The sequence below is a fragment of the Pristis pectinata genome, chromosome 34 (assembly GCF_009764475.1).
Source record: "Pristis pectinata isolate sPriPec2 chromosome 34, sPriPec2.1.pri, whole genome shotgun sequence".
NCBI classification, from domain to species: Eukaryota; Metazoa; Chordata; class Chondrichthyes; order Rhinopristiformes; family Pristidae; genus Pristis; species Pristis pectinata.
The window spans coordinates 5,624,535-5,639,443 of record NC_067438.1 but is presented as its reverse complement, the minus strand read 5'-3'; the positions used below and the strand labels follow the sequence as shown (position 1 = coordinate 5,639,443).

The 14,909-nt window shown below is 49.1% G+C and overlaps 1 protein-coding gene across 1 annotated transcript in view; it reads right to left on the bottom strand.

Annotated features, from left to right (window-relative positions):
* Positions 1–12,519, bottom strand: part of LOC127585846 (spliceosome RNA helicase DDX39B) — a 37,375-nt gene extending 24,856 nt beyond the window's left edge. The window contains exons 1-5 of the mRNA XM_052043547.1: positions 12,421–12,519; positions 10,589–10,828; positions 5,629–5,756; positions 3,400–3,492; positions 321–504 (exon numbers count right to left, since the gene is read on the bottom strand). Of these exons, the coding sequence (XP_051899507.1) occupies positions 321–504; positions 3,400–3,492; positions 5,629–5,756; positions 10,589–10,828; positions 12,421–12,475 (700 nt within the window). The 5' untranslated portion in view covers positions 12,476–12,519. The remainder of the gene's footprint in view (positions 1–320; positions 505–3,399; positions 3,493–5,628; positions 5,757–10,588; positions 10,829–12,420) is intronic.
* Between the last annotated feature and the right edge of the window lie 2,390 nt (positions 12,520–14,909).

Below are 14,909 nucleotides of genomic sequence, written 5' to 3'. Positions count from 1 at the left end.
ACCACTGGAGGGGAGGGTTTAATTTGACAGTTCGCCTCGGGGAAGGGTGGAGGTGGTGACAGGTGCCACTGAACAGCACCCCATCGACACCCCCATACACCTGCTTGGTACCTGCTGCTGGTCGCCCCATCTCCCACCACCGTCTCCCCTACCTTATATCTTCTCCACAAGTTGGAAGAAGCCACCTCATTGCCTGGCAGACAGTCCACCGCAGCTTCATGTCAACTGGGACAAGCTACCCTCCTATCCTCCACTGCAGAGATCAGCCACCCACAACTGGACCCGCTGGAAACGTAACCCTTACAAAAGTGAAAACTCACCGAGCTGCTCAAGCATCTTGTCGCACTCGTCCAGGATGAAGTGCTTGATGTGCTTGAGGTTCAGGGACTTGTTGCGAGCCAGTGCCAGGATCCTGCCCGGAGTGCCCACCACAATGTGCGGGCAATTCTTCTTCAGCAACTCCTCGTCCTTCTTAATGGAGAGCCCACCAAAAAACACAGCGACCTGCGGCAGCCAAGAGAAGCCAGTGAGTCCTGTCCGCCCGTGGGGGAGGTCACCTTAGTTTCTAATGAGCCACGTGAAAGGGGGAAGAGGCCATAAGGCACAGAGCCTTACAGCATGGAAACAGGCCCTCCAGTCCACGCTGATCATCAACCACCCTTTTACACTACAGGTCCTCCCCAGGTTACAAGCGCCCAACTCGTGCACAGCCTGTACATACGAATGAGCGTTTGGGAAACAGCCTGTAGTGTGAATGAAGTTAAAATTCTAATGATATCCAGAAGCGGACGTGTTAAACTGGTACATGCATAGTATCATGCACAGCAATGCCATCTTCTTGCAGCTACTGTCGGGCAAGAGGTACAGAAGCCTTAAGTCCCACACCACCAGGTTCAGGAACAGCTCCTTCCCTTCAACCATTCAGCTCTTGAACAAACTGGCACAACCCTAATCACTACCTCAGTGCAGCAACACTATGACCGCTTTGCACTACAATGGACTTTGTTTTATTTTTGTTCTATTTGTGTTCTTTCTTGTGAAAACTGTGTATAACTGATGCTTAATTTATGTTTTTCTTGTGGATGTCGTGTATCTGATGCTATGTAGACCATAAAATATAGCAGCAGAATTAGGCCATTCGGCTCATCGTCTGCTCCGCTATTCAACCATGGCTGATTTTTTTCTTCAACCCTATTCTCCCACCTTCTGTTGGCGCTCCACAACGATGCACCCAAATGCTGATTGGCTGAGCGGTTTCATGGGGGAGGGATGGTCCATAAGATATAGGAGCAGAATCGGGCCATTTGGCCCATCCAGTCTGCTCCGCCATTCAATCCCGGCTGAGTTTTTTCAACCCAATTCTCCTGCCAATAACCCTCTCGCCAATCAAGAACCCATCAACCTCTGCCTTAAATACACCCAATGACTTGGCCTCCACCGCCCTCTGTGGCAACGAATTTGATACTGACCTGGCAGGTAGGATTGGCATGTGTAAATTGCCCCTACTGTGTAGGTGAGTGGTAGAATGTTTGGTGGGGGGCGGGGGGGGGGCTTATTGACAATGTGCAGAGAATAAAAAATGGAAATAGTCCACCTGCTTGCCAGCACTAACATGGATTATGGAATGATTAAGCAGCAGCAAAACCAATTATTTCCAGATTGGCAGGCTGTAACCAGAAGCATACAACACAGATCAGTGCTACAGCCTCAGCTATTTACAACCCATAAAGGATTTAGATTAGGAATTGAGAGCAATCCATCTAATTGCTGATCGATACAATGACAGGTGGGAGAGCGAGTTGTGAGGAGGACACAAAGAGGGTGTTATAGACAGGCTGAATGGTTGGGCATGAACTGCAGAGATTTGTGAATCTGTGAAACAGGACAGAGAAACGTGACATTTATTCATCAGAATTTTTGCACAAAAAAGGCAAAGATGTTGCTATTCAGATGCATCTGAGGTTTATAAACGAGCACCCAGAGGTTACATGCCGACGCAGCAATTAGGAAAGTAAGTGGAGTTAGTTTCTATTGCAAGGGGTATGAGATCTTTTAAAATAAATGGGCCTTACTGTAATTTTGCAAAGTCTTACTGACACCAATCTAAGTGCTGTGTATAATTTTGCACTCCTGTGCTAAGGATGCACTTCCCATTCAGAGAATGCAACAAACATTTGCTGGACCAATTCCAGAGTTGAGGGGACAAATCCGAGGAGACCAGTTCTACATCCTTTGGGATTCTCTGCAGAGTTGCACACATTCCTGATGTGGAAACAAATCACCATCCCTTTATCAGTGCTGAGTCTAAATCCCATAAACCACACTGTGGGAGAGCCAACACCAAGCAGGAGTTCAATCTTCAGGGCAAAGAATAAGGTGGCTGGGGTTGCTGGGGATCAAGTGGTGTAGGACAGTATATTTATTAATATAAAGGATTTGGAATATGAATGTACAAGGCACTGTTAATACATTCGCTGATGATGCTAAAATGGGTGGTATTGTAAATAGTGAGGAAGGTTATGAAAGATTAGTGGGATCTTGATCAGCTAGGTAAGCAGGCCAAAGATTAGCAAATGACTTTCAATTTGGACAAGTGTGAGGAGTCGCATTTTGGGCAGTCAAAGCAGTGTAGGACTTGTACAGTGAATGGTCAGGCCCTGGGAAGTGCCATCGAACAGAGGGATCTAGGAGTACAAGTACATAGTTCACTGAAAGCGGTGTCACAGGTAGACAGGGTGGTGAAAGCAGCATTTAGCACACTGGCCTTCATCAATCAGGACACCAAGCACAGGGGTTGGGACATTATGGTGCAGTTGTACAAGATGCTGGTGAGACTGCACTTGGAGTATTGGGTATAGTTTTTGTTGCCCCTTTATAGAAAAGACATCATTAAACTGGAAAGAGTGCAGAGAAAATGCTGCCAGGACTTCAAGTTCTGAGTTACAGGCAGAGGTTGTGTAAGCTAGGATTTTATTCCTTGGAATAAAGGAGATTGAGGACCCTTCAAAATGTGTATAAAATCACAAGGAGTATAGATAGGGTGAATGCACAGTCTTTTTCCCAGGGAAGGGGAACTAAAAACCACAGGGCACAGATTTAAGGTGAGAGGTGAAAGATTTAAATGGGACCCGAGGAGCAACTTCTCCACACAGAGGGTGGTGGGTAGGTGGAATGAGCTGCAGAGGAAGTGGTTGAGGCAGGTACAATAACAACATCTAAAAGGCATTTGAACATGTACAAGGATAGGAGGGGTTTAGTGGGATATGGGACAAACACAAGCAAATGGGACTAACTTTGGTGGGCACCATAGTCAGCATGGACGAGTTGGGCCGAAGGGCCTGTTACATGCTGTATTACTCTATGACGCTAATGGAAATACCCTCGACTCTTTTCTCTTACCTTCACGCTTGGCATGTACTTTGAGAACCGCTCGTATTCCTTGCTGATTTGGAAAGCCAGTTCTCGAGTGTGACACATCACCAGGACTGAAATCTAACCACAGACAAACAATTACCATCCCCAATACAGAACTTTTTTTATTCCAAAATAACCTTTATTCATCATAAAAAACAAACTATATACAACAATAAAACAGTGCAAATCTTTACATTTGTGTACGGATCAATCATTAGTGTTACCTTTTTATACAAAAAACACAGCACCGATGCCACTCTTGTGGCTCCCTGGGGTGATACCCCAATCCCGTATTTACAATATTTAAGGGGCTTTCTCGCCTGACCCCGCCCCTCCCTCTCCAGTGGCAGAAGAACCCTAAACTGTAGTCCCTCCCCACCGAGCCCTTGCATTGGCTGCACCCAGCTTCAGTGCGTCCCTCAGCACGTACTCCTGCAGCCTGGAATGTGCCAGTCAGCAGCATTCCCCTACGGACATCTCGCAGTGCTGGGAGACCAACAAGTTTTGGGCAGACCAAGGGTGTCTTTCACCAAATTGATGACCTTCTAGCAGCAGTTGATGTCCGTCTCTGCGTGTCCCCCCCCCCCAGGAACAGCCCATAGATCACAATCAGCTTCACAAACAGGCTTCAGTGTGGTGACACCTCATATAGGTTGGGGCATGTCATGCACAATTTATACATCCAAGCAGCAGCTGTGCTAACAAAACAGGGCCACAGGAAACAAAGAATGTTTACACTCATGAAAAGCAAGATGTTAATAAGGTCATAACAGAAGCAGGAAAGTTTAATATGACAGCAAACTCTACAGAGAGAGAGCGCAGCCTTAGTGTCTGGTACAAGAGATGGTAATCTATCTCATATCTATTAAAACGCACCAATACACGCCTCAGCCTATAGATTACAGGACTGATAACACAATTTGGGGCAAAAGTTCAAGGAACTGTTATCACTTACTATTCAGGGGGTTGTACTTTGTGGGATTGATATCACTCACAGGCCAGAAACTAATGAGAAATGCACACCACTTTCAGACCTTGGGTGCGGGGGGAGGGGGGGGGTGGGGGTGGTGCAGGGTGGTGGGAACTGCTGACAAAGGTATATTTATGCTTAATAAAATAAGAACAGAGGCAGTTGGTCCTTTGAGCCTGTATTGGTAATCATATTCATTTCATATTTCCTTATAATATAGGAGCCAAACATCCCATAACCACACGCTGAGAGCAATCCCATCCTCCCACTTATTTTCCTGCAACCCATTCTCGCTCACACCCATCAAACCCCCACCGATCTTCCCGCCACCCACCTACACAAGGGCAATCAATCGAGAGGTCTTCAGGGTGTGGGAGGAAGCTGGAGCACAGAGGGAAAACCCACAGGGGAGAACATGCAAACTCCACAAAGACAGCGGAGGTCAGACTTGATCTGGGACACTGGAATCATGATGGCCCAGTCACATCTAGCTTTTTATTTCAATATCATCTTCCTACATTCTCCACATAACACTGATTCCTTCTGTCTATAACCTATCCACCTCCTTCTTAAAAATATTTAGCAACTTGGCCTCTTTCTGTGGTAGAGAATTTTACAGCCTCATAACTCTCTGGGTGAAGAAATTTCTCATCTCGGTCCTAAATATCTTAGACAGTATCCTCAGACTGTGACCCATAGTCATACAGCATGGAAACAGGCCCTTCGGCCCAATTCGTCCATGCTGACCAAGATACCTTTTGCCTGTGTTTGGCCCATATCCCTCCAAACCTTTCCTATCCATGTACTTGTCCAAATGGCTTTTAACAGTTATTGTACCTGCCTTTACCACTGCCTCTGGTAGCTTGTTCCATATACTCACTACCCTCTCTGGAAAAAAATTTGCCCCTTAGATCCCTTTTAGATCTTCCCCTCTCCTCTCTAGTTCTAGACTCCCTTACACTGGGGAAAAAGACTGACCATCTACCCAATCTATGCCCCTCATGATTTTATAAACCTCTACAAGGTCACCCCTCAGCCTTCTTCACTCCAGGGAAAACAGGCCCAACCTATCCAGCCTTTCCTTATGACTCAAGCCCTCCAGTCCTGACAACACCCTTGTGACCCCTGCCACCTGACCTTCTCCCATGCCATGTCCCTTCAACATTTTGTACATTTAGTTTGTTGACTTCGCATTAGGAGCCTCTGCCCACAAGCGAGTGCACGTTTCCACAGCTAATACTCACTTGTCCTGTGACAGGTTCGAGCTGCTGTAGAGTGGCCAAGACAAACACCGCTGTTTTTCCCATGCCAGACTTAGCCTGGCACAACACATCCATGCCCAGAATCGCTTGAGGAATGCACTCGTGTTGCACTGGAAGGAAGGCAAGTGACAATAAATAGAGGTAAATGAGGAGCCAAATTAAAAGCACGTATGACCAGTAAACAGAGGAGTGGAGGGGAGCGCTAGGCCTCTGCAATACCTGGTAGGCTAGAAAGATCAAAAGTGAAACACAAGAAGTTTGATCAGCAAACAGCATTTACCCCATTATATTGAGTGGTTAATTCACAAGATTTATTTCAGTGAACTGAATGCATGGCTATAATGATATTAAGCCAACAAAACAAAACCACATATCTAACATTTGGAACACTTGCAAGCTCTTGGTCACCGATAGCACACTCCATGTTGTTGCAACGTGGTGCTCTCTCATTAGAGGGTATCATACACAGACTAAAACGTGTCACAGAATGGGGTGAGCTGCAACAGTGAAAAACCCAAAGGATACGCCAACGGGCACTTGTCAGCTATGGTTTCAGTCTTACAAGTACTTCCAAGGGATTGGCAGAGCTGAACATAACCAAACTAGAATGGTGCTTGTGAGTCTGAAATAGGATGTCTGTTAAAGATCAAGTGGGCACTGCTTAAGCAATGGCAGAAGAGAGCATACAAGATGAAGCTACTGAACAGAAAGAATTCAGAAGTTATGGAGTCAAGACAAGCCTGATGATGACTTTCTCATCCATTCACACTTATCACCCACTTCTAATTGGTAGCTCAGATATCTTTAAACTTTATTTTCCAAAAATATACATCACTCATTACATGTACAGTACATTAAATACAATCAGTATATGTCTTTCTCTACATTCATTGTACCATGCATTCACTGCATTCCCCTGCAGCACGTCAATCCCACTAATGTACCCTGCCCAAATATGGCACCCATGAAGTGTTTGAGAGGCTGTTACCCTCGGAGCCTTTGTAGTGGCTGCACTGAGCTTCAGTAGGTACTTCTGCATTTTGGAACATGCCAGTTGGCAGAATGCCCTTACGGACGTCTCCTTACACTGTTAGAGTAATAAGTTTCAGGCAAACCAAAGTTTGTCCTTCACCGAGTTCTAGCAGCACTCGATGTTTGTCTCGGTGCCCTCCCCAGGAACAGTCCTTAGACCCACGCTACACTGTTGCTCGGGGGTGAACTTTGACAAGGACACAGCATCCCCTTCCACACCTTCTTGGTGAACACATACATCTATAGTGTTGGGATTTTCACAGCACTGCAGGGTAGAGAGTGTTAAGATTTTGACACCAGAATGGCGACCTACCCTAACATCTACATGGTTTGCGAACTGGAGGGGAACCCGCTTGTATTCTCTTTCTCAGAGACAGAGCTCACGGGTTTGGAAGGAGTCATCGATAACTGCGAACCAAACAGCAGAGTGTACAAGAGGAAGCCAAAGTTGGAGTGCAGGATATACGTCAGAATTGTTGACATGTCACAAGGTTGAACATGTGTGAAAAGGCAAGACCAAGGTAAGACAGTTTAGAAATTGACATGTTGTAAAAGTCAAAGCCATTGACATTTGGAAAGGAAAGTTGGGGAATGGGTCTGCGACACAAACCACAGGGTTTTGGACAACTCCTGAACTTTGAATTCAGGAGAACAGCTCGGAAAAACATAAGGAGGAAAGGCATGGATAAGTCTCATTGGCAGATAGCAGAGATGGGGATTTAAAAAATATTAAATCCCTCTAGTGAGCTGGTCGGGAGGGAAGGGGCTCAAATTTATATGCAAACAACCTTATAATCAATGGATACAGCACAGGTCATCCATTCTATCATACCCATACCAGCTCTGTGTAGAGCAATCTGGCGAGTCCCACTTCACTACCTTCTCCTTGTAGCCCTGCAAATTCTTTCCTTTCAGATACGTATCCAACTCACTTTTAAAGATTACAATCAAATCTGCCTCCACTGCTACCCACCAGTGCATTCCAGAACACAAAAACGTTTTTCCTTGTAACTTTTGCCTCTCTTGCCAAAAATCTGCATTCAACCTCCACTGATTAGTGACCACTCCATCAATGGGAACAATTTCTCTCCAGCAACTCATCTGGACCCTTTGTGATTTTAAAGAACTATCAGATCCCCTCTCAATCTTCTGTGTTCAGAGGAGAACAACCACATGCTCGCTTGCCCATCCACACAATTACAAAGTTCCTTATTCCTGGAATCATGAGTAAATTTGTCCTGCAGGGGAAAAGAAAGTAGGGATGAGTCTTTGAAGGGTGCTTGGCCATTGGGTTCTATTTGGAGAAGATGAAGGGTTGAGTCATTGACATGTACAGAGAGACGCAAGAACACAAGAAACAGGAGCAGGAGGCAGCCATCTGGCCCATCGAGCCTGCTCCACCATTCAGTAAGATCACGGCTGATCTGGCCATGGACTCAGCTCCACCTACCTGCATTTTCCCCATAACCGTTAATTCCCCTATGTCTTAAATATATTTAATGACATAGTCTCTACTGATTCCCTGGGCAGAGAATTCCACAGATTCACTACTCTCTGGGAAAAGCAGTTTCTCCTCATCTCTGTCCTAAATCTACTCCCCTGAATCTTGAGGCTATGTCCCCTAATTCTCATCTCACCTACCAGTGGAAACAACCTTCCTGCCTTATCTGTCCCTTTCATAACTTTATATATTTCTATAAGATCCCCTCTCATTCTGAATTCCAGCGAGTATAGTCCCAGGCGACTCAATCTCTCCTCAGACCTTGGGCTGCAAGTCCATAGCTCCCTCAAAGTGGCCACAGAGGATAAGGTAGTGAAAAAGGCTTTTGGTATGCTTGCCTTCATGGACCTATGCATTGAGTATAACTGTTGGGATGTCATATTGCAATTGTACAAAACATTAGTTAGACTGCACTTGGAGTATTATGTAGAATCTGGTCACCACATGACAGGAGAGAACGTAGTAGCAACAGAGACAGCAAGAGATTTACTCGGATGTTGTTTGGAATGGAGAGCTGTAGTTGAGTGATCGGATAGGCTGGGTTTATTCTCATTGGAATGTAGGAGGAGGAAGGGCAACCTTAAGGTTTATAAAATTATGAGGGGCAAGATAAGATAGGTAGTCCGAATCATTTTCCCAGCGCAGGGGAATGTAGAATGCGGGGGCATAAGTTTAGGGTGAGAGGGGAGAAATTTAGAGATCTGAGGGATAGGTTTTTCCACACAGAAGATGTTGAAGATCCAGGGGAGGTAGTAGAAAAAGACACAATTACAACATGTAAAAAGTGCTTGGGTATTTGGATAGGAAAGGCATAGAGGGGTACACTAATGCAGGCAAATGGGATTAGCATAGATAGGCACCGTAGTCAGCATTGAGAAGGTGGGTCATGAGGACCCATTCCTCTGCTGAACACTTCTATGAGTTGTTGTTTTGTTTTTAAAAGTGTTGTTAGGGAAGCCTTAACAGGAACAAGGGCCATTCACATCAGCAAGCATTGTGCATCAGAGGGAACCAATGAGGCAGGTCTACAGAACATCTGCACATTTAGTTCTTGAAGTGAAACTGAGGGGGAGACGGCAGGCTCTACGAAGAGTGTCAGAGTAAAGCACATCTCGGCCAGAAAGGAAGAGTCTAAAGCAACTGGATTTCCTTAAAAAAAGGTCCTTGTAGTTGGTGTCAGGGGAGAGATGGGAGTGAGGACACAGTGCACCATCTGGGGAAAGGCTGAGGAGGTTGCCCTTTCCTTTCATAATACACCCGGAGAACTGAGCTAATTTGGACAAACAGGAGCTGTAGCTTTGCTTTAGCAGTCCCATCGCAAGCAGGCCAAACTGTACCCACGTACATTCCTGCCCATAAACAAAAGAACAATATTGCTGTATAAGCTACTGCACGAGAATGTACTCTCTCCAGGTAATCGTACCCTCCTGAAGAGCTCGAGCAGCACACAAGCAGTTCAGTGAGAGACTGAATTGAGCAGACCCTGGTGAGTCCCACATCCAGATTCACAGGGAAATGATTCAGCTTATTTGAAATTCACGGTTGGAACACAATACCGGTAACCCCCCACAATACGGCCGGTTGCATATCAGAAATTCACCCTCACAAATCACTACCCAAAAATTTGAGGAATAAGGTTCATTTGCACAGAATTTGTGTGAAAAAAATTAAATAGACAGACACAAGCTCCAACCCACATTTCTCGATGCAAATGCAGATAGCGCAGCTTCACAGAAAATCATGACATAGGGCATCTTCTAGGAACACAATCCCTTGTAATGTGGGGGTCGCTCATAAATAATAGCAGACCATTCAGACCAAGGGCATCTTCAAGAGGCAATGCCTCAAGGCAATGGCATCCATCACTAAGGACCCTCACCATCCTGGACATGCCCTCATTACTACCATCAGGGAGGAGGTACAGAAGTCTGAAGACCCACACTCAACGATTCAGAAGCAGCTTCTTCCCCTCTGCCATCAGATCTCTAAACGGTCCATGATCACTACCTCATTATTCCTATTGTTTTACACTATTCATTTATCTTTGTAATTTATAGCAATTTTATGTCTTTGCATTGTACTGCTGCTGCAAAACAAATTTCACGTCATAAGACAGGATAATAAATCTGATTCTAATGGAAAAATTAATGGCAGAGAGCAAGGCCATTCAACCTGATCAACTCACACTAGTTATAGAAGAGTTATTGAAGCTCACCTCACTTCCCAGCTCTCAGTCCAAAGCCTGGCTTTAAGTGCTCAACCAATATTTTTTAATAAAATGCGAGTATGTAACAGGAAAGTAATTCCTCCGACAGTGGGAAACTGATAAAGCTACCAGAGCTCTCGTTCAGGTGCCCATCTGTGGCTCGCTCTGGCCCACACAACAGAAGGCGTCTCAGCATCAGGTACCTTCAGAGGGATGCTCGAAGCCACAGTCGACAATCGCACGCAGCAGCTCCGGTTTCAGCAGGAAGTCTCGGAAGCCCGAGCTGTGGATGGACACGTAGGAGCCTTTCACGTCCTTCTTGAGGGGTGCTTCCGAGGCGTCGCCCGCTGCCTGGTTCTCCACCTCGTCATCCTCGTAGTCCAAGAGCTCGTTGTCCACGTCGTTCTCAGCCATTTTGTGCTGTGAAGTGCTGCCAAATTTTGCTGAAACATGGAGAGAACACAGGGCTAAGATAAGATTTCTTTATTAGTCACACGTACATCGAAACACAGTGAAATGCATCTTTTGCGTAGAGTGTTCTGGGGGCAGCCCACAAGTGTCGCCACGCTTCCGGCGCCAACATAGCACGTCCACAACTTCCTAACCTGTACGTCTTTGGAACGTGGCAGGAAACCCACGCAGACACGAGGAGAACGTACAAATTCCTTACAGACAGTGGCCAGAATTGAACCTGGGTCACTGGTGCTGTAATAGCGTTACACTAACCGTTACACTACCGTGCCTGCCTAGAACAGGTTATTCCTGCAGCCTGACATCTCTTCTGCATCATAACAATCCTGTAATTCTCAAGCCATTCAGCCCATCAAGCCCCAGCTCCTAGAAGAATAATTCTACACAGTGCCATTCCCCTGCTCTTTCTTCCTCCCAACAGACCCGTAAACTACTCTTCCTCATGCCTGTCCAACTACCTTCTAAAGGTGCAGATGATCATAAAACAGGGTTATAAAACTAAAGGTATTCACAAGTCTCAAGATAATCATTCAGACTTTGCCAACCAGAAGAGGCCTACCAAGCCTGTCCTTAGTCTGAGGGAACATAGTGTAACATAGTGAGGGAACAACCTGCAAATTGTAAGTTAAATTTTTAAAAAATTAAATTAAGAAAATGTAAACTAAATTTAAAGTAGTACAATGAGTCTGTATCTCTCCCTCTCTCAAAGGTGATTTGCAGACCACCAATCTCTAGAGCAACAATCTGCTAAAGGTACTCAGTGAGTCAAGCAGCAACTGTCAGGGGAAAGGAATTGTCAACGTTTGGGGGGGTGGGGGGGTCGAAACCCTGCATCAGGACTATTGCAACCAGTCTCTAGAATTTCTCAGCTTTCAACTAATCCAAACAATTAATGTAAACCTACATCCCCAGTTATTGGCGTTGTATGTCAAGAGAAATAGATCATTCCCATTCATTCTGCTAGAGTCCCGCAGCGTTTTAAAGTCACAGGGTCATGCAGGACAGAACAACGGAAATTTAAGAGACTCTTAGATACATGAATGATGGAAAAATAGGGGGCTATGTGGGAGAGAAGGGTTAGATAGATCTTAGAGCAGGATAAAAGGTCAGCACAACATTGTGGGCCGAAGGGCCTGTACTGTGCTGTAGTGTTCTATGTTCAAGGAAGCTTCAGAAGACAAAGGTGCAGTGTGGCTGAAATACAAACTCAGTGGGTGGTCTATGTTCTAAGCCCTTCAGCCCACCACGTCCATACAGACCATCAAGTACTTTTCAATACTAATGTCATTAAGTAACACATTGTCCACAACCCTGGCAATACAAATGCTCGATTAAACCTTCCCTCAGCCACATCTGCTCCAGCCTAGCCAATCATCCCCATGGTGACATTCTTTACTACAGGCAACAGCTGCAGAATGAAAAGCAAAAAAAGACTTGCGGATGTCGGAAATCTAAAAGAGGCTGAATACTTTCACCAGGTCAGGTCACATTGGTGGAGAATCAGATTGCTCAGGTGAAAGATCACCAAATAATTCACTGTTGCTTTTCCCACAGATGCACTCACACTGCCAACACCTTCCGGTTACTGATGCTTGTCCTATCACCTCAAGTACCCACATCCCCCCTCATGCCCGAGGAGCAGCTATGCATCTTCCTACAGCACTGCCCCTCCAGAAACCTACACCCACTCTCTCCCTTTCCCATGGTAACTGGTTCTCAATCTACCCTCACCGGGATTCAACAACTCTCCCCCAACCAACTTCCAGCTCCACTGTTACCCCTCACCCAGCTCCCCAAACTGGTTCGTAGTCCCTCACCACACCCCCCCCGCCCCCCCTGCAACCACCCAACACACCCGTGCCCAGTCCTCACGCACCCAGCCGCGCAACCAGGGTCCCCACAGTACCCCACTCCCCAGATCCCTGATTCTACCCTGGCCTTCACACTCACCTCCTCTGCCTGGACCCCAATCGTTCCCCCCTCAGTTCATCACTCACTCAACACCCACTCTCCGGTCCCCACACCCCCCACTGGACACTCGCTCACTCATTCACCCCTCCAACCCCACCGACACTCATTCGCCCCCCCACCGACCCTCACTCCCTCACTCGCCCCCCCAACCCTCACTCCCTCACTCGCCCCGTGACCCTCACTCCCTCACTCGCCCCCCCGACCCTCACTTGCCCCCGTGACCCTCACTCCCTCACTCGCCCCCGTGACCCTCACTCCCTCACTCGCCCCCCCGACCCTCACTCCCTCACTCGCCCCCGTGACCCTCACTCCCTCACTCGCCCCCGTGACCCTCACTCCCCCCGTGACCCTCACTCCCTCACTCGCCCCCCCCGACCCTCACTCCCTCACTCGCCCCATGACCCTCACTCCCTCACTCGCCCCCCCGACCCTCACTCCCTCACTCGCCCCCGTGACCCTCACTCCCTCACTCGCCCCCGTGACCCTCACTCCCTCACGCCCCCCCCGACCCTTACTCCCTCACTCGCCCCCGTGACCCTCGCCCCCCCACCGACTCCCTCGCCCGCCCCGCGACCTTCCCTCCCTCCCCCACCCTCCCTCGCCCCATGACCCTCACTCCCTCGCCCCCCCTGACCCTCACTCCCTCGCCAATGACCCTCACTCCCTCACTTGCCCCCATGACCTTCGCCCCCCCACCCTGACTGTCGCCCACCCCCGCGACCCTCCCTCCGTCGCCTCCCACCCTCCCTCGCCTGCCCCCATGACCCTCACTCGCACCTCGATCCTCACTCCCTCACCCCCACTCCCTCGCTTGCCCCATGACCCTCACGCCTCAACCCTCACTCCTCCCTCACTCGCCCGATGACCCTCACTCGCCTCAACCCTCACTCCTCCCTCACTCACCCCAACCCTCACTCACTCGCCCCCAACCCTCACTCCTCCCTCACTCAACCCCGACCCCACTCACTCGCCCCCGACCCTCACTCACTCACTGACCCCCCGACCCTCACTCACTCCTCCCTCCCCCCAACCCTCCCTCCCTCATCCCCGACCCTCCCTCCCCCCTCACTCACGCCCCGACCCTCCCTCCCTCCTCCCTCACTCACCCCCTGACCCTCCCTCCCTCACTCACCCCCCGACCCTCCCTCCCTGCTCCCTCAATCGCCCCCGTGACCCTCACTCGCCCCCGACCCTCACTCCCTCACTCGCCCCCGACCCTCACTCCCTCACTCGCCCCGTGACCCTCACTCCCCCCCGAACCTCTCACCCCCGACCCTCCCTCACTCGCCCACATGACCCTCTCCCTAGCCCCCCGACCCCCACTCCTCCCTCGCCCCCCGACCTTCAATCACACACTCCCTCCCTCACTGACCCCACGACCCTCACTCACTCCTCCCTCACTTGTCCCATGACCCTCAATCGCTCGCCCCACCCACCCTCACTCCCTCCCTCACCCCACCCCACCCTCACACTCCCTGACCCCCACTCCCTCTTCCCCCGACCCCCACTCCCTTGCCCCCCTACCCCCACCCCTCCCTCGCCCCCGACCCTCACTGCTCCCTCCCTCGCCCCCGACCCTCACTCGCCCCATGACCCTCTCGCCTCTCAATTCTCACTCACTCGCCCCCCAATCCTCACTCCCTCACTTGCCCCCATGACCCTCGCACCCTCCACCCTTCCTTTCTCGCACGCCCAATGAGCCTCACTCACTTGCCCCTCAATCCTCACTCCCTCACCCCCACTGCCTCACCTGCCCCCATGACCCTCACTCTCTCGCCCCCCCGACCCTCACTCACTCCTCACTCGCCCCCCGACCCTCACTCACTCCTCACTCGCCCCCCCGACCCTCGCTCACTCCTCACTCGCCCCCCCGACCCTCGCTCACTCGTCACTCGCCGGATCCTCACTCACACTACCTCCCTCACTGACCCCACGACGCTCAATCACTCCTCCCTCACTTATCCCATGACCCTCACTTGCCCCATGACCCTCACTCCCTCGCCCCCGACCCTCACTCGCTCCCAACCCTCACTCCCTCACTTGCCCCCGACCCTCACTCCCTCCCTCGCCTCCGACCCTCAC